Source organism: Pogona vitticeps, chromosome 15 (assembly GCF_051106095.1).
Source record: "Pogona vitticeps strain Pit_001003342236 chromosome 15, PviZW2.1, whole genome shotgun sequence".
Classification (NCBI taxonomy): Eukaryota; Metazoa; Chordata; class Lepidosauria; order Squamata; family Agamidae; genus Pogona; species Pogona vitticeps.
Window position 1 is genome coordinate 13,929,365 of NC_135797.1, and position 26,599 is coordinate 13,955,963.

The window sequence follows — 26,599 nt, forward strand, 5'->3', positions numbered from 1 at the left end:
ATTTGAAGATATTTGCATTTTCTCACCCCGAAACCCTGTGGTTTCCAGTTTGTGAGAAGGGAGCCTAAAAGTGAGAGAAGAACCTCCTCGGGGTCTGAGCTGTTCATCCGCCAGGAGGGGGGTCTTTCAAAAGGTGTTTCTTGCTTGGCGTGCTTTGAAACAGAGACCAGAGGGGCACGCTATAGGGGTGGATTGCCGAACAGGCAGAGGGTTGGACTAGATGACCGTTGGGGGACCCCTTTCAAAAGGTTGTGGTTTTTTGATTCCACAAAAAACACATCTTTTCCCTCCACTTTTTCTTCCTGCACCTTTTTTTATTTGCCAAGAACAGCAAGAGGTGGCTTTCAAATCCTCTTGTTTAGTTGTGTCTAGGCGCAGCCCAAACATTATCATTGCTATTCTTTGTTTTGCCATTTTTTTCTTAACCGACGAGGCACTTTTGATACCTTTTTCAACTGTATTTTTTAATCTTGTTATACAACCATGCTTTTTTTTTTAACGTTGCAATTTTCGTTGAAACAAAACAAAATTACATTGTAAACTGCCTTTGATTCTAACTAGGAGAAAGGCAGGCGATTAAATATATAATCAAAGCAGCATAGAAATGATTAAAAATAAATCCAAGGATTTCCTACAAGTTGGATAAAAATGTTACAAACCATCCAGGCAAAGCAAGCAAACTTTTATTAGCCCGGCAGGCTTTCTTCTCCAGTGCGTGGTAGCTTTTGCTAACCCCATGGACTATATTTGTTTATGTGATTTTCATCCCAACTTTTCCCCTTTGTGGGGTGGGGGGGGGAGACCCAAGGTGGCATGCAAAATGTTTGGAAAACCAGCTTGGACATGGCAGGCCCTGTTTCTAAAATTTGAAATTTTAGGAAGAAAGATATAATTTTTTTTTTAAAAAAAAAACCCTGAGGGAGCCAAAAGTGGAATTTCTCCTTGCAAAACTTGGGTGGCTTTCCTGGGGGGGGGGGGGGGGCTGATGGCGTGAGGCTGAGAAAGTTGGCTAAAGGTTTCACAAATTTCCAAAAGAAAAAAGCTGGTGCTCAATCACAAGCCAGGGGACCTTTGGGGGGGGGCTCTTTTAAAAAGGCACTGAGTTCAAGATTCCCCACCCCCCACCCCTTTGAGCTTTTATGGAGCAAAATTAGCACCCGGTTCCTCGGTAGCATAGCGTATATGGCATGAACGAGGTTTTTTTTGGAGAGGAGATCTCTTTGCGTGCGCCTTGCAGCAGGAAGAAAACAGCGGGGGGGGGGGGTTAAAAAAAAGACAATTTCTCTCAGTCCTGAGGAGTTCCTGCCAGGAAGCCACCCAGTTTGCAAAGAGAAAAATCACTTCTGCGTCCAGGAAAAAAACTTTTTTTTAAAAAAAAAATTCGCCTTAACAAAATGCAAAGCATTTCCAAAGGCCGCGTCCAAGCAGAGGCGTGCAGAGGTTTGAGGGGCTGGATTTATTTATAATTACTTTTTTTTTTTTTGCACTATGACTCCCAGAATGCTGCAGTCAACCCCCCCCCCGCCTTTTCCGGTTCGAGGGATCCTGGGAAGGGTAGTCCCGCAGAGAAGTAAAAAAGAAAGAAAAGGCAGGTCCCCCCTTCCAAAAAGCTGGGTACTCCTGCGCTCCGGGGGGCCGCGCGTTTCCGCGGGTGGCGGGGTCCGCGGATGAGGAGGGACAGAGGCCGGCGGCCCCCTTTGGACCCCCCCTCCGCCCTGCAAAGACGGTCGCTTCCTCTCCGAGCACGAGGCTGAAACGAGAGGGGGGGGGGGAACCGCAGGAACCAAGCGGCGAGGTTCCTCCCCACCGCCACTCCCATCCGCGCCTCTCCTTGCGCGTTGCCTTGCGCCCCTCTTTAGGATCGGGGGTGAGTGGGGCAAAAAAGGGAGAGGGGTCGGGGTGCAAAGAAAAGGATGTGGGGTGTTGCATGCACGGGAGGGAAGCCAGCTAGCCACCTAAGCCCCCTTCTTGGCTCATCTGGAATAGTTTGGGAAAGTTGCATTTCTTAGTTTTGGGGGGGGGGACTACAAATCCCAGGGTGCGTAGTCCGAACTATAGAACCGTCGCTGGAATGGTTGGCCTGCTTGGGCACGTGTGGATCCATTCATTTCGCTTTTTTTTTTGCAAGTCTCCCCCTTGAGGTTTTTTGGGGCAAATCCTGCCTTATTTGGCCAATAAATAACCAAGGATCATGAAAAGGGGCTATACAGTACTTTTTTCCTGAGACTCAACCCAGTTCAGGAGCCCAGTGGGTCTCGAAAGCTTGCTTTTTAAAATGAGGTATTGCAGCGTGATGGTGAGGATGATGGGGATGGGTCACCATCCCCTTTTAAGAGAAGCTGTGGGTGTTTACAGTTGGACCCCTGTATTGGCACATTTTTTTTTAAAAAAAATCAAATTTATGATGTTTAAACCACGCCTATAGCAAATCAAAAGGAAATTTAAAAAGCATCTCCTTTGGAGTTCTGTTATTTGACTTTTAAATATTTAGGAACATCAGTCATTGATGGAAATTATATTTTTTAAAAAACTATTCAAAGGGTAAAAGGAAAAAAAAATCAAGTGGGCCGGTTTGAATTCGTCAATGTTCAGGAGAACAGCCTTCGTTAAAAAAACATGTACTGTATCTTACCAAAACTTTTTATTTTTATTCTGAAACATGCCTCTACCACCGGAGATTTAAAAAATAAAATAAAATAAAATGATGGCAAGAGAATTTTTAAAAGTTTATAGGAGGAAAGAAGACCCGATTCATTTTAAAGTACGTTCCAGAGGCTTATTTTGAAACCTCTAGCGGTTTTTCTCTCCTTGGTGCTCAGGGGGAGCAGGGGACGGATCCGGCACCTTCAAGGACGACGGATTCTCGCTGCCAGCACCCCAAATCCCAGCCCTCCTCATGAGCAAAGCTTCGCCGGAGGAGAAGATGAGGAGCAAAGGGTTGACCTTCGCAGAGAAGCAGCTGAAGAAACACGGCTGGAAAAAAGGTGTGTGTTTGGGTTGCGGAGTGGGAAAGTCAGAAAGTACAGGTGTAAAAACCTCGTATCCCCAGGATCCATTCACTTATCTGCAGTCTTAAAATTTAAAAGAAATTTCCTGGGAATATTTCTACAGTTTCCAGATCTGGCCCCTAGAAGGGGGCAGAGGCCGAGCTGCATACATTGGTGCCTCGCTTAACGGGCGCTCCGTTCGATGACAAAATCGCTAGACGTCGATGTTTTTGCGATTGCAAAAGCGATCGCAAAGCGATGTTCCCTATGGGGGAAATTTCACTTTGCGATGATCGGTTCCCTGCTTTGATCATCGCAAAGTGATGGTTTTCGGCCAGCTGATCGGTGGTTTCAAAATGGCCGCCAGGTAAACAAAATGGCTGCCCGCTCGTTTCTGGCACAGATTGCTCGCTGCACAGGCAGCGAAAATGGCCGCGCTATGGAGGATCTTTGCTGGACGGTGAGTTTCAAGCCCCTAGGAACTTATTAATCAGGTTTAATGCGTTTCTATGGGCTTTTAAAAATTGCATGATGACATTTTCATTTTACAGCGATTTCGCTGGAAAGAATTAACGCAATGCGAGGCACCACTGTATAGAGTTTGCTATTATCTGCATTCTCCAGCATCTGCAGGCGGGGATTGGAACCCGTACCCCGCGAATACAGGGAGTCCTCCTGTATTTCAAGCGTCGTGGGTTTTTCTGGGTGCTTCCTAAGGGTCCTTCATTCCCATTCCCTACCCACATGCTTTTAAATGCCTTTTATTATTATTATTTTTAAAGGTAAAGGACTCGGGAAGCAAGAAGATGGGATTTCCGAGGCCATCAAGGTCAAAGTGAAGTGTGACACGGCCGGGGTAAGGAAAGGCTGCGCTCTTGAGCAAGTGTGTGTGTGTGTGTGTCTAGAGAAGGCTTAAATTTCAGTCCGACGGGGTCCACAGGAACATCACAACCAGGGTTTACTGCCCAGCTGTTCAGGGGGACCCCGTGCGAATCGGGTACCCTTTTACAGGTCATTGCGCCACATCCTAAAGTTTCATTGAGGACCAGAAACTTGTTCAATGTGTCTTTGAGTCTGCATGTGTATTTAAAAAATGCAGTTGTTCTTTGCTGTGTGTGTGTGTGTGGGTGTTGATATGGGGTTTTTTTTCCTGCGTGGGGACCTTCTCATTTTCTCCTCCTGGCGCAGGTGGGCCACCATCCCGCCGAAGAGTTCACCTTCCATTGGTGGGACCATCTCTTCAACGCTTCAGCGGCCAACGTTGTCGTGGAGGCCAGGAAGGTAAAGCGGGCAGCGGGTGGTCATCTTTGGGGCGGCCGTCGGTTTATTGCTGAAAGTGCTCGAACCCGGGGAGGCCGCCTGCCCTCCTTGGAGCATTTATTAGAACTGCACCACCAGGTTTTGAAGACACCCAAGAGGTTAGCGGACCCGATTCGAAAGACGGACGTGCAGTTTTTAAAGGTTTTAAAACAGGCCGGGAGAGGGAGGTCGGCCGGCCGGCCGGCGGCTCCCCGGCCTTGCTGGGGTCTCCCTTCCCGTGTTGGGAAACCGAAAAGCAGCATTGATTGTGAGACGCTCACTTAAGAGCCTCCACCCCACCCCGGGTTTTCCCAGTCAAGAGCAAATCTTTGCTGGTCTCCTCGGGTGCCGAGGCTGGCCGGAAGAAGCTAGGTTAAAGAGATTCCCCTAAAATCTGTGGGCCGAAGGGATCCGTGGCTCGGCCCAAGGTCTCCCCCTAAGTGTGGGTAGGGCCCGATCCAAGCCACGGGATTAAAAAAACGAATTTTTTTGGAGGGGGGAGCTCAGATGCCGAAACTCAGAATGGACACAGGAGGCACTGAGCACGAGGCTCAGTCTCGCCCCGGGCCCGACAAAGAGGTAAGACTCTTTTTAAAAGTAAGAAACGGGGCTGGGTCTGTGTCATTCCCAGGTTGCCTTTTTGATTCTTATTTCTGCAGGGCAGGAGTGTTGAATTGCTGGCGGCAAGAGGGCACCTAAGAGTCGGAGTGCTGTAGTGAGGGGTTTTAATATTTATTTTATTCCAACAAACGCTGGTTTTTGAGCTCCGGCCGCTTAGCGCTCCTTCTCTCTCAACCTCCCCCCCCACCGGCTGTTTCCTCTCTAGGACGAGGTCAGAGTGAGGAAGGTCTCCGAGCAAGACGGAAGCGTTATAAATAAAAAACCCCGCAAAGCCCAAAAGAACAAGGACATGCTATACGGTCGTTTCGTGAAGGTAGGGGGAAAAGCAAACTCATCACTTTGAGAGAGAGAGAGAGAGAGAGAGAGAGAGAGAGAGAGAGAGAGAGACCCAAAGTCTGGCTGGCGGGGGGGGCCTTTTAGGTGTTACTCAACTGGGGAGGGGGAACCTTTTGCTTCTCCCCTCGCCTGCTTGTTGGGGTGATTTTGGAGCTAAGAATTCCAGTTGGAACCCCTTGTCCGGGAGGTATAGGTTCCAAGGTCCCCCACGGATACTGAAAAACGTGGATAATAGCAAACACTGTAAGAGTGAATGTTATCCGTAAGCATGGTCTCTAGCTCCCTTCAGGGGCCACTCCTGTATTTCAAAATAGATATTTCTAGGATTTTTCCTTTAATCATTTTGGGCCGTGGATCAGCGGATACACAGATCCTGCGGATAAGGGGGTTCCTACTGTATTCTCTGTTTCGGCTCCTCCCAGGCAGCCACGCTGAAGTCCGGCGGAGAAGAACCCTTGAACCCGGTTTCCTCTTCGGACAGCAGCAGTGACGAGGACGAGAAGCTGGACCTGTCGTCGGCGAGGAGGTAAAAGGTGGGAGCCCCGGGGCGGTTTGGCCCAGATCCGGCCCTTGCCCGTGGGGGAGTCCCACCACTCACCCACCCACCTCTTGTCGTTCACAGGCTGACGGACGAGGAACTGGTCCAGGCGTGCGGGGGAAGGACAGCCCATAAGTGAGTGTGGAATTATGGTCTTCACCCCCACCTGGGTGTGTGTGCATGGGGTGGAGAGGATGCATTTACGGCGCCCGATTTACTGGCCATCTGTAGATCCTCCTTGCCTTCCCTTTGGAGCCACACCAAAGCTCCTCGTTCTTAAAAAAAGTGCCAGGGAACTGGGGGCTCTTTGGCCAGCAGGATCCGGCCCGTGGCCTCTTCGGCTTAGAGGCCTGGAGTCACTGTTGTGAAATCTTAACTTTTAAAGCGGTCAAGGTGGCTTCCTTGGCTTTCGTCCCTGCGAGGTAGGCTGGGCAGAGGAAGGTAGAGGGACTGACCCAGCTCGCTCTTGGTGCGTTGTAGCTCAATGGGGCGACTCGAACCTTAGACCTACCCGGTTCTACTCCAGAAGCACTCTGGTCGTGGCGCGGGCTTTTGGAAAACCGGGTACGTGCTTGCGGGCGACCCGAATATAGTTATTTTTCTTTGGTTGACGCCTCTTCTGTGCTTCCTCCAGGGGGGCTCGGCACGGCTTCACCATGAGCGCCAAACTAGCCCGGCTGGAAGCGCAGGAGAAAGCTTTCCTGGCTACCCACCTCCACCTGCCGGAAGCAAAGCCGGGGGAAGAGAGACCCAGCCTGGACGACCGCCGTGGGGCCAGCCCCGCTTGGAGACGGAAGAAAGCCAAGAAAAGCGATAAAGAGCGGTGGGTTGAGCTGGGGAGTCCCAGGGCCCTGGAAGGGATGGGAGGAGAGGAAGCGAGCGCTCGAGGAGCCCCAAAGGAGAAAAAGAAGAAAAGGAAGCGGAAGCATCAAGAGGAGGGTGGAGGGTTTGCCGCAGAGGCCACGGAGGAGACGCGGACCGGGGTGGCCGGTCGCAGGCGGAAGACCAAGAGGAAAGCCGACTGAAAGGGGAGGTCGTGGGGCTGCCAGAAGGGTCGTGGACATCATCCTCCGAGCCCGGTTCCTGGTGGGTCCCGTCTCCATTGTGCGAGAGGAGCAGAGAGGTTTGGAGGGGGGCTGCGCTCCTGCCTACCTTTTGCACATTACGTGGTGCAACGACCACGTGATAAGTTAACACCCTGCACTCCACGGGATGCCATGCTGACCTTCAAGAAAATGGACGGACCGTTGGCTGCCCTCGCGCTCTGGACACCCTTGCACTCCAGAAAGAGTTCGCGCTGAAGGGGAGCCGGTTACGAAGCGTTGCGCCTGCATTTCAGGGGCCCGCGGGCACCCTGGCTTCTCAGCCCTGATCCCTCCTCCTTCTCCGCCGGGCGCCTCCCCAGAGGCCACATGAGGCAGACTTCCCCCCCCCCCCCACAACAAGGGGAGGTCACGAAGCCCAACCATTAAAAGAGAGGCCCCAGGCAGCGGACGCTGTTGTGGAAACAATACCTTCTGTTTTAATAAAAACTATCGCTTTGAAACAAGAAAGGTCTGATGGAATTCTTACAAGCGGGTGCTGGAGGCACAGGGGGAAAACCAAATCTGTTCCCGATGGGGTGACCGCCGAGAGGCCTCTGGATCTGGCCTTGGTCCTCTGCTGGTCAGCCCGGATCTAACCAAGCCCCTCCACTTAAGCAGGTTTAAGAGGTTTGCAAAGACCCCTTTCCCTCTTGGCCTGACCTCTCCTCGGGCGTTTGGCTTAAGCCGTTCGGCTTCTTGCCTCCGAATAGCTAGATCGAGTAAAAAGCAGGTCCCTCTACGACGAGCTGGACCGGCTTTTCACCAGCCCCCCTCCCCCAAAACCAAACAGGGAACCGTCTGGACTTCCGCCCACCAGCCTTCCTTTCTCCTCCCGCCTCGGCCCCCATCCCGCGCCGCAGGGGCTCAGGCCAGCCGCAGGACGCAATCCGTCTCCGGGTAGGGGGGCAGGTTCAACGCGTATTTCTCCTGCAGCGCCGCAGGGACGAAGCGGCCTCCCAGGAAATGGTAGCGCCCGGCGAAGTGCTTGGCCGCCTGCTTGGGCGCCGTGAGAGAGACCAGCAGATCCGGCTGCAGCCCGTCCGGGTTTCCCTTCTCCACGTCCCACCCTGAAAAGCGAAAAAGAGAGCAATGAAAGTGAAGGAAGAGCTTTGGAGACGGATGCCATTTCTCTACGGCCTTCGGCTCTACTCCCTAAAAATACCAATGCTCTTCCCCCCCCCCCCATCCACAGAACCGGAAGATGTTCCTTTGACCTACAAGGCCCATCATCCCCTGGGTTGGAAGATGCTGGGCGTTCCACCCACGTGCCTTGTAATCGGCGACATCTACCCAAGTAAATGTCAATTTGGCACAGCAATGCAGACGTTCCCAATTTGATGCAGAAAAGGAGGGGGGTGGCCGGGCACGAAGAAACGTTCGGTCTCCTCTGGGGCTCAGAATCTTGGCTAGCAGGATGGCATCGGCGAGGAGAGGTGAGAGGATCAAGTCCCTAAATCGCACCTTTCCCTTGGCACCATCCTCTCCCCCCCCCCATCCCTTAAACCAGGTGCCCTGACCGAGGACGTTACCCACACGTACCTGATGGGATATCGATGCTGGCGATGGGGACGGTGACTTTCTCCAGCGTGCTCAGGATTGAGCCAAAGGGCTCCCGCACTGCCCCTTGGAAGCTGAACCCGAAGATGGCGTCCACCACCAGGCCGTAGACCTCGTCAATCAGCGCCGCCTGCCGAGAAAGCAAGAGAGCGTTGAGGGCCAGGCGCCGCCTGCGAACCGCACCCGGCCTTCATAGCGTGGATCTTCTAGCTGCAGGTGGCCGTCGTTGCCCGAAAAAGGGTCCTGGAGCCACCGAGCTGGCCGGGGCCCTCTGGATCATCCAGTCCAAACCCTTGTCAAGCCCTGGGGGTGGGGGTGGGATTCGAACTCTCAGCCAGAGACCTTACTCGCTGAGCTATCCAGGAGTTAAATAAAATGCCTTAGCAAAAATCCTGAATAAGGAAATAGACTTTTGTACAACCAGAAGCAGCTTCAACAGCGAAAAGTGACCGTTCTTGATTACGACCCCTTTTTACAAAAGCCGCAAGCATTTCGTGGCAAGCAGAGAACGAGCAGCGAGGTCTGACGTCTGTCTCATCCGCCGTTCCCGTAACAGCCTCAGCTCCTGTTTTCACAAACCGGCAAACTCCGCTCTTCAATTCCTGCCCCTGACGCGTCCACCTCTTTCGCTCCCTTGCATTTTTATTTTCTTAAGTTCGCCAAACGGACATGAGCTTCCGGAAAAGCCAAGCGGGCGGCCAACTTACTTCTGAAGGAAACTCTGATAGGAACGGGATGCCCATTTTCTCACACTGGGTGGTTAAACCTTCAAAGAGCGGCTTACTGGGGCGTTTCGGGTAATGCAGTGTCGGCTCATAACCCTGAAAAAAACAAATAACAACAACAATAATACATTTTAAATTAAATTATTAGACTTAAAATGCAGCTTTTCGGTTGGCCGAATGAAGTTATTACTCCAGTAAAGCATCTGGAATTTTTCAGCATGAATCCTGCTACCCATATATATATATATCAGATTTCTCTAGTTTCTGGTTTCAACGGAACTTTTAAATAATTCTCTTCCATGGGGTTGGAAAGAAGACGTGCTATTAATCAAGGAGTCGATACAGGGTTTTAAGGCAGTTATATATCTGCGTAGCAAGGATCACCCCTAAAAGCGTGAGGAAAAAGGGGGGTTTCTCCACTCTTTTTTTTTAACCCCGTCCTACTTTCAAACGGGAGTCTGAATGTTGCAGGGTTGGTGTTTCTAACCATTTCAGAAACTGTTTGGAAAACACTGGAAAAGACGTTTTCGACCGTATTTTGAACCAAGTTTCGCTTTCCCGACACCTGAAAAACCTTGCCTCTCAACAGGCCGAACTAAAAGTGACTCCCAAGAGCTTTCTGCGCACACCAGAATGCCAGGTTTGGGCCAGAAGGAGGCCCGAAGGGGACACTGAGCTAGGCTTTGGCCCTAAATGACGCTTTCAACAGGATTCTGGCCGTAATCTTTTAATCCAAACACAGCAGGCTCACCGTCACCCTCAAAAGGGCGACGTTTTGATGGGAGTGACATCTTTTATTCAAAGCGTGGTTTCTGCACCACAAGCCACGGTCCTCATACAGTGGTGCCCCGCATAGCGAGGTTAATCCGTTCCGGATTAACCCTCGCTATGCGAAATCGTCGCTAAACGGGTAGGGGAAATGTATTGGAACACATTAAACTTCGTTTAATGCGTTCCAATACCTTTGTTACTTACCCGTTCAGCGAGGATTCCAGGTGCCGGCAGCCATTTTCGCGCCTTCGCTAAGCGAGGGCAGGGCGCGAAAACGGCTGCCGGCAGCCATTTCCGGGCTTCCGGCGGCCATTTTGGAACCGCCGATCAGCTGTTCGGCGGCTCCAAAATGGCCGCCGCAATACCCGATCTTCGCAATGCAGGTTTTCCCCATTGCGACGATCGGGGATGTTTCCGTATAGCGATCCTGAAAAAGGGATCGCTATACGGAAACATCGCTATACGGTGCACTCGTTAAGCGAGGCACCACTGTATTTCAATATTAAATCTCCTTTTCCCTAGAAAATTCTCCTCCCCCCTTAAAATAAAGCAAATGTACCCTATAATTGTGCTACCGACATGAATTTGACCCAACTCCGGGAGGCAGTGGAAGACAGGAGGGCCTTGCATGCTCTGGTCCGTGGGGGCCACAAAGAGTCGGGCACGACTAAACAACAACCCTACATTTGCACTGTATGGAAACCAAGCAGCTCACTCACAAACATTTTTAGGTGCCGAGCACAGACGAGCCCATCTCCTCCGTTGTTTCCGGGCCCACAAACGATCAAGACAGACGGCGGGCTGACGGTGAAGCTACTGGGCGGGTAAGCCTTAGGGAGGAAGGAGAGGGAAACACGCGTTATTTCAAAGCGAAGAAGCAAAATCTAGGTGAGAGAAAGAAAGGTCGCTCAAGGACTGTGTGCAGGAAAACAAATTTAGAATTTTTATTTATTTATTAGAATTCTATCCCGCCCTTTTAGACAAAGTCTACTCCGGGCGGGTTCCATTAAACATTGTAAACTAAAACAGTTAAAAACAATTCAAAACAATAATAGAAAGAAGATGTTTCTGGGATTTATGGCCCAGTAAAAATGCTTCTGAAAATTGGAAGAAAGGTATGATAAAACTCAGGAAAGGAAGATTTACTGGAAGCCAAGACTTCACAGCTCGGCTCTGTTATCAAAAGCTTCTATTTCTAGACCACTCTTCAGCCAGATGGGTGGTAGAGGAATTAAATGAATATATAAATTAAAATAAACAGTTTCCTGAGCATTTCAGTATTCTGTACCCACTTTTTCACTTCCAGGCAACCCCTCACACCTCCCTGCCTGCCCTTTGCCATCATCAGCTCTGGAGGCAAGCAGGGAAAGAGGCAGGCCTAATACGAAATGGACCGGCTCCCGTTTTGAAGGTGAGTCATTTATGGGGTCGCCAAAGATGACTGCACAGCATATTATAACAGCTCAACTAAGAGAAAAAATAAATGTTTACATTGAAAAAGAATACACCCCCCCCCAAACCTCGTAAAATTATTTTGAATTTGCTGCTTGGTATGAAATGTAGAAATAACATTTTATTTTGGTCTCTCTTGAGTTTGCCAACTTCGGCCACTGCTGGCCTGGCCCAACAAGACTTTTGAACCACCACGGCCCGCAGGAAAACACCCGCGTCTCTCGTCCTCTCGCTCTTTTCCGGGGGCCCGCACAGCCTACCTTGGCGATGGCGGTGGCGCAGCTCAGCCCCGCCAGCTCCATCAGCTGGTCCACGCTGAACTTGTACTCCTCAAAGAGTTCTTGATCAATGGCCTGGGCCTCCTTCTGGCTGGTCGGGAGAGGAAAGAAGCGCTTAGCATGACAATCAGAAGGACCAGGATGGGTGGTTGGGAGGGGACCTGGGTTCGAATCACCACCAGCAGCAGCCTCTGCCTTTCTCCTGAATCCACCCCACCCCACCCCCAGTGGCCTTGATCCAGTCGCCTTCCCTCCTCCTGGCCTGCCCTACTTCCTTGCATGTTTCTCAGGACGTAAAGATATACATCAGGGGGCATTCCAAGGAAATCAATAATAATACGCAATATAGTACAGTACAGTATAGAGCCAAATATAAGATAAAAACACGCAACACGTTTAACCACAACATTAATATTATGTCTGTGTACACACCCAAACAAGCATACAGTATTAATATGGTTTACATATAAATAAACAATACAGAATACAAACATAAATGTGGCAGGTACTATATTCTTTGGGTAAATGAATGTATTAATTTATTATTTCTTTATTTAACTTCAAATAAAAATGAATTTATGCTCTAGTCCACTGGTTCTTAACCTTGGGTTACTCAGGAGTTTTGGACTGCAACTCCCAGAAGCCTTCACCACCAGCTGTCCTGACTGGGGTTTCTGGGAGTTGCAGTTCAAAAACATCCGAGTAACAAAGGTTAAGAACCACTGCTCTAGTCTATATCACACAGCATTCCAAGGAAATCAATAATATGCAATAAGATAAAGAGCCAAATATAATGTACACACCTGCAATACTTTTAAGCTCAACCATAATAATTGTGTGTGTGTTTGTACACACACACACACAGAGGAGGAGGGGGGGGAGAGAGCTGGTTAGCTCCGTGGCTGAGAGGCCGGTCTCTGCAAGGGAGTCCCATCGCGCACCCCCCCCCCCCGCAACTTCTCCGGGCCTCCCCGAGAGAGGCTGGACCCGACGGGCTCCTCCCCACAGCTCTCCGATTACTAAATATTATGATTATTGTTGTTGTTCAATACGAAACCAGAGTGTGATGTTTGTTCACAGGTGTTGCTCTTTGGGGCCCGCCTGTTTCCTCCACCCGACTCGACCGGATCCTTCCTGGGCTTCCTCCGCCCCGCCTGACCGTTGGCCCGCTGGGGGGGGGGGAATGGATTCTGGGCGTCTTCCAAGGATTTAAAGGGGGGGGGAGGACCCTGGTCCAGCAGGCTCTCCTGGGCGCTCTGCGTATGCCCTGAAGCCCCGTGCTCCGGGAGCCTCTTCCTCGCACCCCCCCCCCAAGGTCCCCTCGGATCCCCCCCCCGCGAGCCCGCCCGCCTGACCCTCCTTACCCGAGGTACTTGAGCGGCGCCTGGGTGGCCATGGCCGCGGCGGGCGGAGCGCAGGAGCCGGGCGCAGGAACCGGCCTCATCCAGAGCCCCGGAGCCGCCGAGCAGCGTCCCGGGCCGAGGGCGGCGAGGGCGGAGCGGGAGAGGAGGAGGCCGAGCCCCAGCACCGCCGTCCCCCGACGTCCGAGCCCCAGCATGCGGCCTCTCCAAGCGCGCGCCGCGGCCGTGCGTAATTGCGCAGCGCCCTCGCCTCCCGCTCGGGAGAGGCCAGCCCTCTTCCCGGCAAAGGCAGGCAAGGCAGGCAGGCGGGCGGGCGGGGAGGCCTGTCTGGGGGGCCCGCCCTGCCTCCCTCCCGGGATCTGGAGGGACCGAAGCCGGATCGGGCCCACGCCGAACCGGAGAAGCACAACAACAGTAACAACAATAAACAAGGGTCGCCTTGTTTGCCTCTCCTGGTTACTTTGTTCGGGCGGCCGGCTGGTTTGGCAACAATGAAACCTCCGAAAGCAGAACCAAAGGCAGATCGCCCGGGGAGGCGGAAGACGCGCCCCCCCCAAATAAAACCCCCCAAGCCCCTTTTCGGGAGAGGAAGGACGGAGGGCAGCCGGGCGATGCCAGAGGGGGCGACGCCTTGGTGGCAAATCGGCCCCGCCGGCCGCCTTCCGAGGGCAGCCGGACCCTCCGAGAGGTTGGGGGTTGTGGCGCAGCTTGCTGAGGGTATGTGTGTGTGTGTGTGTGTTGTGTGGGTCTGTGGCTGGAGAGGAGCAGGTACAGGAAGGGAGGGCCGGGGACGTAAAGTCGGGTCCCAAGATGGCGGTTGAGTGGATTCTTCTCTTGCAAAACGAAAAGCCACGGGACCCTCGTTGTGCCCACGGACCCCTTGCTTGACCCCAAGCGCAGCCCTCCCGCGTGGGTGTCCCGAGAAGTCCGAGGCGCAGAACGAGCTGGTTGCGCAGCTGTTTATTAGCCTCCCAGGTGTAGAGCCTCCATGATTAGGTGAACTGTACCGTCGGGTGTTGTTATGCCCCATTAAGCTGCTTCCGAATTATGGAGGCCCTAATAATGTTTTCGAAGTACTGTATGTGGAAGATAGTCAAGGAGTGGTTTCTTATTTCCACTGGCAGGGTGTCTCCCTGGCCGAGACAGGATTTGAACGCGGGCCTTCTGAGTCCTTTATCCGGGACACCCCACTGGCTTTTGTGCCCCGGTAGAGGCTGGCCATTTCTCTCTTGCTTTTTCTCAAGAGGTGGCAATGTAGGTGCTGTTGGGAAGCGGGTGCTGGACCAGAGGAGCCCTGGGTCTAATACAGCCTGGCATGTGGGGGGTTCTTACACAGGTGCACAGAACCTCCAAGTTTAGTGGCAGTCTACCATTGGGTTGTAGTTCGTAGGGGGCGAAGCAGGGTAGCTTTCTGTGCCTGCCCAGTTGGCCCCTGGCACTTCCTGTTGGGTCCACTTTGGTCGAAGCGAGCCAGTTCTGGGTCCTATTTTAGGAGAAAGGCGGGGTAAACATATTTTAAACCCATAATAAGAAATAAAAAAATTATAGCGTCGTAGAATTTAAGGGCTGGAAGGTCCACGGAGTTCAACCCTTTTTATATGTGTGGGAAATCAGAGAGACCCCAAAACATGCAAGCCAGCCTCCGAACAGAGCCAGAACCGTTCTTAACCCCAAACCCATCAAGGCCAGCCTGTTTGGTTTCTGTGACCAGGCCCCCTCCGTGCAGGGCCCCAATCCCATAGATTCCCCGTGACGCAAAAGTGCTCGCACTGGTTCCTTCTCAGCCCGTTCTGTCCTCCCGCCTTGTTGAATCTCACCTTTATTGATTCCAACAGTGCAGAAGTACCCCACCCAACACACCCCAAGAGGAAAATGCAGGCGCATCCCCAGAAAGAGGCACAGCGGGCTTCCTCTTGGCTTCCCGGAAGAGAGCCCTCTGGATACAGCAGCGCCTCCTTCTACGACTACACAAGTCTCTCCTCTTCGCCGGAACTGACCAGCTCCTCCGGTTTTGAATACAGCAGTTCTTGGGAAGAGTCCAGTTCCAGTTTGTCCCAGTCTGAACCCAGCAGCGTCTCCCCTGCTTCGCCGGTGGCGCTGAGCTCCCTGGCGCACGGCCTGCCTTCAGACTTTGAGTACAGCAGCTCCCCCATTGAGTCACCTTCAGGCTTGGAAAGCGGGCCGTCCCCTGGAAGCCTCTTGCGTGCTGATCCCGGGGACCCGGCTTACTCCCCTGCCCAGAGCTCAGGATCCGAAGGGTGGAGGATGGGTCCCTCTGGGGTTCCCAGTCCTGGTGGGCGTCCAAACCCAGGTACTCAGTTGCCCCACAGCCCTCCCGACCCTGCGACAGCAGTGGGTCACCACAAGGGGTCCAGTCTCACCCGGAAGCCTCTTGCCCGTTCCACGGGACAAAGGCCTTCGGGGAAAAGCTCTCTGGGGAAAGACCCCCAAGAAGAGACGAACGGAGCCGACCCAGACACCGAAAGCGATTTGGAATATCCCGTCAGGCGCGTGGCGTATTCCCCCCAAATACGGCTTAAGGACCTCCGAGGGGACTGCGGTTGCTGGAAAGACCGAAGGAATTCCGGTAAAAACATAGGAGGCAGCCTGCAGAAGACCCATCGGAGGCTCGCCGGGACCACCCCTGGCCCTTCGTTGGCTTAGACCTGGAGGCTGGGAAAACCTTTCCGCCCAACAAATCCCATTGACCACAGAGACCGGAAGGTTCCGACACCAATGATCCAGAAAATATTACTTTAAAAAGTTCTCTGTACAGTCAGCGGAATGGCGCTGTTTTGAGTTGACAGGTTGTAACGTGAGCAACGGCGGCGTTGTAGGAAATCTGCTTCAAGCGTCACTCAGATTTATACTTTTCACCCTCCTAAAGGAATGGGCTCCTATTTATTTATTTATGTTGTTTATAACAATCAAAGCCTTTCCCCTTCATTGTCCTGTTAGCTTTCCACCTCGCGCATGACTAATAAAGCCACGTATGGAGTCCAGTTTGGTCCAGCTTCATGTTTTGCTGGAACCGTTCCTGTTTCACTGAATGGCAGGATCGTACATTTGAAAGGAATCTCAGAGGTCATCTAGTCTAACCCCAGCGGGTGCGGAGAACCCACGGCTGAAGCCGCCTTGATGGGAGAGCCCACCGAATCTGTGCTTCAAAATCTCGAGCAAAAGAGGTCTCGTGAGGTTTTTCCTTTGAACCGGTTGCCGTTTTTTATTTACCACGATTTGCAATTTGGTTTTTAGCGTTCTACTCAAGAGGTAGAACAAAATCCTGCCTGTGTTCAATTTAAGCTTTCTTCTTCACCGATAGTATTCATTTATCGGCCACCATCCTGGTGCAGAGTTATGCAGCCACGATCATCTCCGGGTAGCAGCAGTGGAGTCAGGAGAAAGTTCCCCACCTGAATTTTTAAATAGCGAGAACCACGTCTAATTTTGCCTCTGCACATACACATATCGGTATATACACATATCAGCCAATGCAATTTTTGTGCAAGTAATGTGGACCTTCTTTGTCCTCATTTTGGGTGACCTGTTGGCAGCTGCTTTCCCCGACAGGGTGTCGTGTCCGTCGGAGGATCCGCAGCCGGCGGCTGTTTGTGGAATGGCCGTTTGGACCTAGAATCCCTCCTAGGTTCCCGTCCGGTGGTCCATCGGGCGCCCAGTCGTGGTCACATCAAGGCACACACGACGGACTTCAGCCTCTCCTTCCATCCGAGTTGGCGGGGCTCCAGGTGCCGGCCGGAGACGCAAACGGGAGGCCCCGGGGCCCTGAGAAAGGAAGGAGAGAGAAGGCGTGACAAGGCTCTGCGCTGTCGCTGCTTCACTTGGTGTGTGTGTGTGTTTCACTCGGGCTGTGACCTGGGAGCAGTCGTTTAGAGGCTCCGTGTAGTGCGTATGTGTGTGTGTGCCAGGCTGCTCTTGCTGAGGGTTCTGAGCCCCTCCTCAAACTACAACTCCCAAGATTCCTCAAGAGGGCGGAGCCACGACGGTTCAAGGGGGGGTCAAAGCAATACCAGCGGGTAATGCAGAGGCTGTGTAGCGTGTATGCGTCAGAAGCATTTTGCCAAGGAAGGGAACAGGAAAAGGAGGAAGGGGTGTGTGTTAACAGGTTGAGCCAGGTGCTCAGAAGATCATCGCAGCCCGCGGGGCCCCCCTTTGGCTCACCGGAGGGCTAAACAGCTAAACCCCGATGGCTTTCTTACTGGGAACCTGTATGGATACATCTGGATGGATTCACCAAGGCCTTCTGTTCTTGTCAGACTTTTCCAGCCACTCTCCTGGCTTCCTGCCTGTGCCCTCAAGGACCTCCTCTCTCCCGCTGAAGATTTTTATTTTAATTTTTTTATTGGGGATCCCTTCCGCCAGAGCCCATGAATCGATGTACCTCTGTAAGGTCCTTGTTCTCGGCTGGACGGCTCCACGCTCCTGCTGGCCTGGCGGACGAAAGAGAAAAACAGGAGATGACGCCCCGATTTGGGGTTTTTGGGAGAACGCCCTCAGATTGGGGAGATGGGTTTACTCTTGTCAAAAGTGACGCAAGATTCAAACCCAGGCTGCCAATGGCTGCAGTTCGAGACGTGTCTTCCACCGCCTTTGCTTTGAAAGTGAATAACACCAGAGCAGCCCTTGAGCCTCTTTGAGCAGTGCCAAGACCAACCACCTTTTAAAGAAAATTTAGGAAAGTACACTTTCCCTCTAGATACCCTGATCCTTCAAAGCTCCATGTCTGAGCAGCCAGGCTTGCACACAAAAATCTTTGTTTACTTCTCAAGGACCGGTTGCCAAATAAAAGCCAGTGAGTTTGGGACATGTGGAAGGAAACAAGAGTGTTTCCCCTCCTTCAGGGAACCCTGCTTGAAAACGCTGCGTTAACTGTGCCGTCTAGTTTTGTTCAGCAAAGGAGAAGCCCCCCCCCCACAACTCCCTGCTGTACCTACATGTTTGTGCGTGGCAGGCCTTCCTGCTCTGGAGGCAGTTTTGGTGCAAAGGATCCGGGTAGAGGAAAGTGTTGAGGTGGCTGGAAACAACAACAACAAGAGAAGCCGCTGAGAGCTGAGAAGTAACTTGTCCAGGTTTTTTTTTGTTTGTTTTTTGCCTTGGCAAAACAGACACTTTGCTTTCATTCTGCTCACCCCGTGTGTGTGTGTGTGTGTGTGTGTGTGTGTGTGTGTGTGTGCGTGTGCGTGTGCGTGTGTGTGTGAGAGAGATGCAAATGCTTTTTAATATATTGCAAATGCTTAAAGGCAAACACTTTGGGGTTGTATTTTCTAAGGATTCTTAGAAAGCAACAATTGACTGAGAGTTTGTTAATCACCTTCTATCGGAGTTCGATTGAGAGCATATTATCCTACTGTCTCTGTGTATGGTTCACGAGCTGCACAGTGGCAGAGAAAAAGGCAATTCAAGGGGTGATCAAGACGGCCGAAAACATCATTGGTTGTTCACTCCCCTCTTTGGAAGAATTGTATAAGAACAGATGTAAGAGGAAGATATCTAACATACTGAAAGACTCCTCTCATCCGGGATATCAGCTCTTTAAACTATTACCATCAGGAAGGAGATTCAGGGTATTGAAAGCAAGGACGAGCAGATTCAAGAACAGTTTTTACCCAAGTGCAGTATTGAGTTTAAATGCGGGGCCATAAGTTTTTGGTGGACTTTTTAATTGCTGAGAGAAAACGGGGTATCTATATTTGGATGGTGAAAGTTGTGTATATTTTAACTTTTTTTTTTGTAGTGTTGTCCAGTTTTACCTTGGGGAAGAGCACCTCATTTCGTTGCACCCACTTGTGAGCGCAATGACAAATAAATTTCTTATGTCTTATGTCTTATGTCTAAATGGAAACATTTTTTTCTGGGATATAAAAGAACACTCCGGCAACCCCTTTTCTTCTCTGAAACCTTCGGCGGCTGCATACCTTCCAGGGGCCAGCAGCCTTCGGGGCCAGCTGCTCCTCCAGAGGAGCTCACCTGCTCTCCTGTCCCTGCTTGTGAAAATCCGGGAATGCCGAGGGACCCCGAGTGTCCTCCGTGCTCTTGCCGAGCAAGGCCGTGTCTCCGTTGGGGATCCCGGGTGCCCCGATCTGAGCTGCAGGAAGAGCGAGAGCTAATAAGCTAGTCATATTGACCAGATAGGTGGGAGAGATAAATAAATAAGTAGATAGATAGATAGATAGATAGATAGATAGATAGATAGATAGATAGATAGATAGATAGATAGATAGATAGATAGATAGATAGATAGATAGATAGATAGAGACAGACAGACAGACAGACAGACAGACAGACAGACAGACACAGACAGATAGATAGATAGATAGATAGATAGATAGATAGATAGATAGATAGATAGATAGATAGATAGATAGATAGATAGATAGATAGATAGATAGATAGATAGATAGATAGATAGTCTTGAGGCCTATCGGTTCGCCCTATTTAAGGGCTGCTTGCATTCTCGTCTTGTTCTCTCTGGAGACAAAGCAAGCGCTTAAACTCTGGTTTGCCAGTCCCGGGGTCACAACAAACCACAATTGGCACAAACCATGGTTTGCGAACTTCCGTTCTTCCTCGACGTGGTCTTTGTTCTGCCCTGTTTCTGAACCGTGGTTTGGCCGCTCCGTGCAGGTGGGAAGGGAAGGAGAGAGGAAGCCGACGGAACGACCTACCTGAGGCTCCACGGTACTTTGGTTTCGGGCTGGGTATTTGAGGGGCCACAAGGTCCCCCCAGTGCAGTAGCCCATGGCTCAGGGACTGGACCGGGGCGGATCGCTGATTCTGGTGGTCTTCTTGCCCAACAGACCTAAGATCAACGACCAATAAACCAAATCCAGACTCTGAGCTACTTCGTCCGGGCTCCTGGAAGCCAGCGTGTGGCAAACAAACCAAACAACAACCCACCAACCCCACCATTTTTTAATCTTGAGCTGAAAAATTAGTTTTCAAAAGGAATTTATCCTGTTGAGTCATTTCAGCCTGGGAGGAGAAGGCTTGTTACAATCCCGTTTGCAGGCTTCTTGCCAGCGACTTTTTCTTATGTTAAAGGAACAGAACCCAGCCGCTTACGATTTGTAAGACAGGGGGCCTAAGCTTTGAAAAGTCGCTTCAAAATGTGTTTAAAAGGCCTTTGAAACTTAACTTCTGAAAATTGACTGGGAGAAGCATCTCATTTCAGGTAATGCCCACTATGTATTACCAGGACTGGCCACTAGAGGCAGCCAGAGACCATTCTTCAACAAGAACACAGAACATGATCTCTGGCCCCCTCTAGTGACCAGTTTTGGCGAATACACCACAAAAATACATATTTCTCATTTTTCTTTTAATATCTTAAATATTTTCAGACTGCAGATAAGTGAAACTGTGGATATTGATCCCACAGATATGGGGGTACTACCGTTCTTCTGGGTGCTGATTTTGTAAATATCTCTCAGGGAAACGTTACTTATTTTGGCTACAGTTCCCAAAAATCGCTCCACGAGACTCGCTTTTTAAAAATATCCACATTGTGCTATTAGTCATAGTTGGGTGTTCTCCACTTCTCCTTCACCCGTCATTTCTATTTCTCCTTGGTCTGAGAAAAAAACATTTGAGGAAAATGGGCAGAAAGGAAGCTGAGAATCCCAGCGGTTGCGAAAAGCGCAAGGCAGGGCCGTGGTGGTATTTCTCTTACTTACGAGTCGCTCGCCCGGCAGGCCATAGGAGGGAAGCTCTCGTTCTTGTGTTGCAGCGACACGGCGAACCGGACTTGGCTGGCAGGGTGTGATCTGGGAAGTTGCTTCTGAAGAGAGACACAGAGAGGTCGCATCTTAATCGGGATCCCTTTGATCTTGCATTAAAGGGATTAATAACCCAGTGAAGTCTTGGGGACACACTGAAGACTGAAAGGTTTATTTTAATCTGGGCCTTCTTAGACCCCGATATGGCACACGGTAGGTAGGTAGGTCGGTCGGTCGGTAGGTATTAAAACCTCTATATTGCCCCATTACTGCAAATACGCTCCAGGTGGTTCACAACCGATGAAGGCACAACTGCACGTCATACAGTACAAAACCACAACAGACAATGAGAACAAGAACACCTAGTCACCAGCAAAAACAATAAAACCTGCATTTAACTAGCACTAGGCGTATTTACAATAAATGTGCCCATTGAGCTCAATAGCTAGAACACTAGTAAAAGGCGGCTTTGTTTAATTTAATTAACTTCCTCCTTCGGCCGCCTATTTCTCTCTAGAGAGTACGTGAGGAAGGAGCTGGGCATCGGGAGGAGACCAACGATGACACCACCTCTTTTCTTCACGCCGGTACAGGGGCTTGCAAAGAGCTCGGCCGCAAGCGGTGTTAGGAGCTAATGCTAAACGTTTGAAGCTAATACAAAAAACTCTTTGGCTTTTGTGTCCGAATGACGGAAACCAAGGCATTCTAGTCTGAAGAAAGAGTCAACGGAGGTGAACCCAGGAAAACAGGCCTCGTCATAGTAATTATGAGAACATTTCGGTACATTGAAATGAATAGTTGTCTGTTCTTAAATTAGACCTGATGGGTCCGGCTCAGGCAGTTCCCTGGGGAAGAAGAAGCAGGTCCTGAGTATTCGGGACGGTGCCTTCCGCTGAGCGTCCGGTCCTTGGTGTCTCGCTAGAGAAGTGCACGCTGTGCTGGACGCGGTGGAAATGCAGAGCTGGTTCAGGACTGCGTGAGGGACGAGGTGATCCAGGGAGGTGGATGTGTGCGCACACCTTGCATCTTTTCAGCCCAGAGGCTTTTTGTCCAGAAGCCACCCTGCCTCTTGTGACCCAAAGCGTGGCTTTCCTTTCCTGTTTCTTCACGGCGTGGAAGGTCAGCTTCTCCCCTCGTCGAAATGCAGGCCCACGATCCGTCCTAGATAGCTGCTGATACTGGATTGCGACCCTTTAAGGGCTCATCCCGACGGAGGGCTCGTTTCCCCCTGCTTTCGGTCAATCGGTGCCATCCGGTGCCGCTTAAGGGTGGGTTCTTCCTGGCATTTCTGCCCACGCAACCGCCTCAATTTCCCTCTCAAGAAATCAACATGGCTTTAAGAAACGGATTGAAAAAAAATCTTTCCAAATCTTGAAGAAACCCTTCAAGAAACTTTGTTTAAGGACAATCACATTCCCTCGTGTGCCACCTTTTCCCTGACTTTGCTTTAGTAGATTTAACCTTAAAGAGAAAGGTTTAGATTATGGTAGTGATTTCTTACTCAGCCACCTTGGAGAACAGCAGACGTCAAAAACCACTGTTTTAAAGAAAATAATTTTAAGGGGCTGAAACTAGAATAGATCATTCTGAAAGGGTTGTGTTTGTTGATTTGATTTTGATTTTGTTTCTTCTTCAACGGGAAGAACCAACCGAACAGATTCCTCCTATTTTCGAGGAAAGGTTTCAACGTACCCAAAAGCAAGGGCTTTCTCACTGTTTTAAAAGTAGGGAGAGCATTCGACCTGGCATCGCTTGGATGGAGGGGAGGAAATCTGGTATCATCAGTGAACACAATGGAGGGGGAAATGTTCTTCCTGGGAGACACTCCACACCCACCCACCCTTCTTTGGCCAACCTGGATCGTGGTTGGTGCCACCGGGGTCACCCCAGATTTTTCTTTCTAGGCTTCAAAGCCCTTCGCCAGCCTTGAACGCTTCCCATCCTTGGACAAAGGAAAGGATCAGTTATGAAAAGCCCGGGAGTTTCAGCTCCACTGGAACGTTTGCGAGGTTTATTTTCCTTTTATTTGCTTTTTTTGCCCCCCCCCCAAAGGGACAGTTAAGCCCGTCTGGATGGTTTTTGTGAAGCAGGTCGTCCGCCACCACCCAGGGCTCCAGCGTGGCCGTGTCATTCCCTGTCGGATTTCTCTCTGTTCAAAAGTGGGATTTCTCGCCATCTGGCACCCACCTTCCCTTCATGTTCAGACACGGCAGGGCATGGATGGGAGTTCGGATCTACCTTGGATCTGGCCCATTTTGGCCGTTCCGTCTGTTCTTTTCCAGCGGTTGGGGTCTTTTCCTTTTCTCAGTCATGTTTCCCAACCACTGTCTCAGAGGAGAAGCCATCAAATTGAGGGTGTTTTCGATCCCTACCGATTCCTCATCTCTCCCAGCTAAAAGGACGCCGTGGTGACTTTTATTTGGGGGCAGGGATTGGCTTGGTCTGGATTGGGACACAAATTGCCCGCGAGGGGATCTCTGACATGCCGAAGACGGTGCATCTAAACCAAGAAAGAGGAAAGGGAGCACCGAAAAACCCATTAAGAGGAACACGAAAAAGCACCAAGGTGGAGCCTTTCCAAGATGTCACAGCCTGTGAATTCGGAGAAGGGGAAAAGACCCTTCTGGATCCACCTTCGCAGTTACCAGAAAGCGCAGACACAGTCCCTGAAATTTGGAACGGTTCATGGTGTCCTTTGCTTAACAATCTTGGTCCCACCTTCCCCCCCCCCTTAATCATCCCCTTGCGGGCAAGAGCAAATCGTATAAAACTCTCTCCATCTCCGGCGTCTCCAACATCGCCTTCGGACTCCTTTCGGCCTCTGCTGTTCAGCTTCTTCAGCCCTTGGTAAGTCACCTTCCGAAATTATTTACAGGGATGAACGAAAAGAAAAATTAAGAAATTCTCCAAAATTGCAAAACTTGATATGAATCTGATGGAAAGATCTTGAAATTGTTTGTTCAAAAGGGAAGCTGTAGTTCGGGGGACAAGAGAGCCGAATGATTCCCCTATCCAGGCCGAACTTTCCTCTGGATTCTTGATCCAGAATCTTTGGCCCTTTCTAGCCATGTTGGTGGTGCTGAGTTCAGGTCGCCTCTGCTGCTCTCTGGCCTCTTGAGTACCTACCTGGAAGCCAGGTATGGCATTCCTTTGGCCTTGCAAGAGATACTTGTCCCTTCAGACGGTTGAGAGTTTTGTTTGGTTCCCAATTATCAAGCCTTTATGGACATTTAGAAATTCCTTCCTCAAAGTCTAAGCTTCTTGTGATCCATCCAGGGCAGACGCTCACCTATAATGTCCAGGTGAGACCCCCATTTTCTGCCCCAGTCCCTGAGCCCCCAACCCAAGAGGGCTCCCAGGACTTCTCTAGTAGGTAGCCTGTGCTATGGGGTGGAGGTGGGGAACCTGTCCATACCCATGACCTCCAACCCAATTTGCCTGCAGACGTTCAGCCTCACAAAGGCTACAGATTAATCTTTCACTAAGGCAGTTCCTGAATTAAAACATTTCCAGGCTCATCCTCGTCGTAAGATTCTTGGGTGAAACCCATAACGAGAAATTTTGCAATGATATAGAGGTGGTAGGAGATTCTGGATTACCATTTTGAAATGTGGAAAGTCTGCCAGATTGATTTACGTCGACAGAAAGGAAAGGTAATTTCATTTGAAAAAAGGAACATTCTGAACAAAGATTCCCGGAAATACAGTGGATTACCTCTTGTTTGCGATTCAGAAGAGTCTGAAGGTTTAAACAGGTCCATTTATTCCCAGGAGGGAAAGGGCTTCCTCCGTTCCACTGCCAGGGAAAGGCGATGGGACCGGGAGTTTCTCCTGGGGGGGGGGGGACGGAGATGGGGAGGCCGTGAATCCCTTTCCCGTCCCTGTTTCTCACGGAGGTGACCCGGAGGCTGGAGGGGAACCTCAGGGATGGAGATGCGGGTTCCCTTTTGCTCCCCCAGAGTCCTTAATCTTGGCTCTCTCGCTTTTTTCCCCTCAGGACCTGCTCCACGATGTCGGGTAGACTTGGTGGCATTTCCCCCCCTGATGTAATTGTTATATATCCATCATCTCCAATTCTGGAAATTCCAGGCCCAATTTTTTCTCAAAATTTGCCGATGTCCATTGGAGGGGCTTCCATCATCATGGTCAGCCGATGGTCCCTCCGAGGCCGCTACTCCTAGCCTTTCTGACCACAGCCACGCCAAGGAGTGTGAACCCCCTTTCGTGAGACCCACGGCTGCCTCCGTCTCCTCTTCGCTCTGACATGGTCTCCTGGTCCCTTCGCTGTTCTCCGTTCTTCCTTCCTTCGGCTTTTGAACCCGGATCCGCCTTCAGGGTCATCCTGATCTCACCCAGTCCTCTTCCACCAACCTTTGAGTCCAGGGGAGAGAAATCCGATGCCAGAGGCTTCTTTGGTCCCTCGAGGAAGAGGCGCCTGAGGGAACTCCGTGGGGCGCACACCCTCCGTCCTTCCCTCCTGCTCTCCCTCCTGGCCTGCTTTTGTCCAATCCTACACATATAAAACGGTCTGTTGCTTTCCATGAGATCTCTGTGGCTTTCCCTCCTTGTTTTCAGGATGATGCTTCCCTGGCTTCTTCCTTCTTATTAAAGCTTGACGTCCAGCATCACACAACGGCCTCGCGTACTTCTGTCTCCCCGAAACCCAGGGACACCCGGCCGGTCACGGGACCTTCCCTTCTGCCCGTTCCCTTGGCAAGAAAAGACCGGGAGGGCTCAAGGCGAGGAAAGGGATTTCAAAGAAAAATGGGTTGTGGGGATTCGGGCAGAGACTGAATCTCAGTCCCCCATCCACGCCACCGAACAGTCAGGAGGAGGGACAGCGGGGGCCTTCTCTTTCCCTTCCATGCCTCTCCCTGCCCTGGACCCAGACGGGCGTCGTATAGAGAGTGATGGATTCGGACTCTGGGGAACAGGGTTCGAATCCCCGCTCGGCTATGGGAACTCACTCGGGGAGAGGAACTGCTGAAAGCCCCTCCTGAGAGACCAGGCTTGCCCTGAAAGTCCCATCAGGGTGACTATAAGCAGGTTTCCACTTGACAGCAGATAACGGCAGTCACCCCCACCCCCAGCAGCCGCCTGAAAGAAAAGGCAAGTGTTTTGAAGCCCCCGGGGTTGAGGCTTTGAGGAGACCGTGAGCGAGGAGGGCCTCCCGACCGCAGCTGCCTCCTTCCCTGTTGGATTTCACCCCGTCTACCCTCTCTGGCGCCAACCTCATTGGTCCTCCGATGGCTCCTTTCTTGTTCAAACAGGGCAGGGCTCGGAGGGGAGTTGGGATCCGCCTCGGATCGGGTCCATTTTGTCCTAATTCCATATTCCCTCTTGAGGGCTGAGGGTGTTGCCTTTCCTCCATCCAGTTTCTGAGCCACCTGCTCAGAGGAGGTGTCCTCCTCGCCTTGAGGGGCTTTTCGAGCCCTCCCCTCTTTCTCTCACCCCATAATTGAAAAGGACGCCCTGGCAACTTGCCTGAGATGGAGCCTGGCTTGGGAGGGGAATTGCCTCCAAGGCCATCCTTGACACGCCTACGACGGTCCTTCAAAAAGCAGGGAAAAAAGAGGACAGGAAACAGATAAAAATCCATTGAGAGGAGCAGAAAAACGAGCCAAGGGGAAGCCTTTCCAGGAGGTCTCAGGACACCTATCGTGACCCTAAGTATTTGGAGAAGGGCAGAGACTGTGTGGGATCCTGCGTGTTGCCGGTCAGGACATGGAGATGCCCTCCAAGAAGGGAGGAGTGATTAGCCTTGTCCTGTACTTAACGAAATTGGTACCCTCGACTTGTTCCACCCCCTCCGTGGGATAAGAGCGAATCATCTAAAACTCTTGCCATCTCCGGCGTC

At 51.2% G+C, this 26,599-nt stretch overlaps 3 protein-coding genes and 2 long non-coding RNA genes across 6 annotated transcripts in view; 3 read left to right on the forward strand and 2 right to left on the reverse strand.

The window, feature by feature from the left end:
- The first annotated feature begins 1,133 nt into the window (after positions 1–1,133).
- On the forward strand, positions 1,134–7,334 carry GPATCH4 (G-patch domain containing 4). 2 transcript variants are annotated; one of them, XM_072984039.2, is made up of 8 exons: positions 1,134–1,867; positions 2,820–2,984; positions 3,770–3,843; positions 4,176–4,268; positions 5,113–5,220; positions 5,666–5,769; positions 5,866–5,916; positions 6,416–7,334. In XM_072984039.2, the coding sequence occupies exons 2-8, from the start codon at positions 2,897–2,899 to the stop codon at positions 6,804–6,806; spliced, it is 909 nt and encodes a 302-aa protein (XP_072840140.2). In that variant the 5' UTR covers positions 1,134–1,867; positions 2,820–2,896; the 3' UTR covers positions 6,807–7,334. The 2 variants fall into 2 exon arrangements, with proteins under 2 accessions (XP_072840140.2, XP_072840141.2); XM_072984040.2 differs by lacking the exon at positions 4,176–4,268.
- Positions 7,281–13,222, reverse strand: NAXE (NAD(P)HX epimerase). The gene is made up of 6 exons (XM_072984038.2): positions 13,014–13,222; positions 11,632–11,740; positions 10,639–10,749; positions 9,131–9,244; positions 8,406–8,553; positions 7,281–7,933 (listed from the first exon to the last, which is right to left on the reverse strand). Exons 1-6 carry the CDS (start codon positions 13,205–13,207, stop codon positions 7,731–7,733), a joined length of 879 nt encoding a protein of 292 aa, XP_072840139.2. The 5' UTR covers positions 13,208–13,222; the 3' UTR covers positions 7,281–7,730.
- Positions 13,223–13,312: 90 nt separating this feature from the next.
- Positions 13,313–16,012, forward strand: LOC110091217 (uncharacterized). Its single transcript, XR_012082064.2, has 2 exons — positions 13,313–13,727; positions 14,846–16,012. It is a non-coding gene; the product is annotated as an uncharacterized LOC110091217 (long non-coding RNA).
- Positions 16,013–16,650: 638 nt separating this feature from the next.
- TTC24 (tetratricopeptide repeat domain 24) overlaps positions 16,651–26,599 on the reverse strand; it is a 40,172-nt gene continuing 30,223 nt past the window's right edge. The window contains exons 7-11 of the mRNA XM_078382157.1: positions 20,702–20,805; positions 19,694–19,827; positions 18,996–19,113; positions 17,963–18,042; positions 16,651–17,458 (exon numbers count right to left, since the gene is read on the reverse strand). Coding sequence (XP_078238283.1) covers positions 17,259–17,458; positions 17,963–18,042; positions 18,996–19,113; positions 19,694–19,827; positions 20,702–20,805 — 636 coding nt within the window. The 3' untranslated portion in view covers positions 16,651–17,258. The remainder of the gene's footprint in view (positions 17,459–17,962; positions 18,043–18,995; positions 19,114–19,693; positions 19,828–20,701; positions 20,806–26,599) is intronic.
- On the forward strand, positions 20,789–25,375 carry LOC144584914 (uncharacterized). The gene is made up of 2 exons (XR_013539398.1): positions 20,789–23,590; positions 24,740–25,375. It is a non-coding gene; the product is annotated as an uncharacterized LOC144584914 (long non-coding RNA).

Bases quoted from the DNA above. Each gene is read 5' to 3' on its own strand.
- GPATCH4 (XM_072984039.2), top strand. From the start codon at position 2,897: ATGAGCAAAGCTTCGCCGGAGGAGAAGATGAGGAGCAAAGGGTTGACC. The intron at 3,844-4,175 runs GTAAGGAAAGGC...CTCCTGGCGCAG, and splicing joins TGAAGTGTGACACGGCCGGG to GTGGGCCACCATCCCGCCGA. The intron at 5,917-6,415 runs GTGAGTGTGGAA...TGCTTCCTCCAG, and splicing joins GGGGGAAGGACAGCCCATAA to GGGGGCTCGGCACGGCTTCA.
- NAXE (XM_072984038.2), bottom strand. From the start codon at position 13,207: ATGCTGGGGCTCGGACGTCGGGGGACGGCGGTGCTGGGGCTCGGCCTC. The intron at 9,245-10,638 runs GTGAGTGAGCTG...TGTTTTTTTCAG, and splicing joins CTCGGCACCTAAAAATGTTT to GGTTATGAGCCGACACTGCA. The intron at 7,934-8,405 runs GTACGTGTGGGT...TTCGCTTTTCAG, and splicing joins CAGCATCGATATCCCATCAG to GGTGGGACGTGGAGAAGGGA.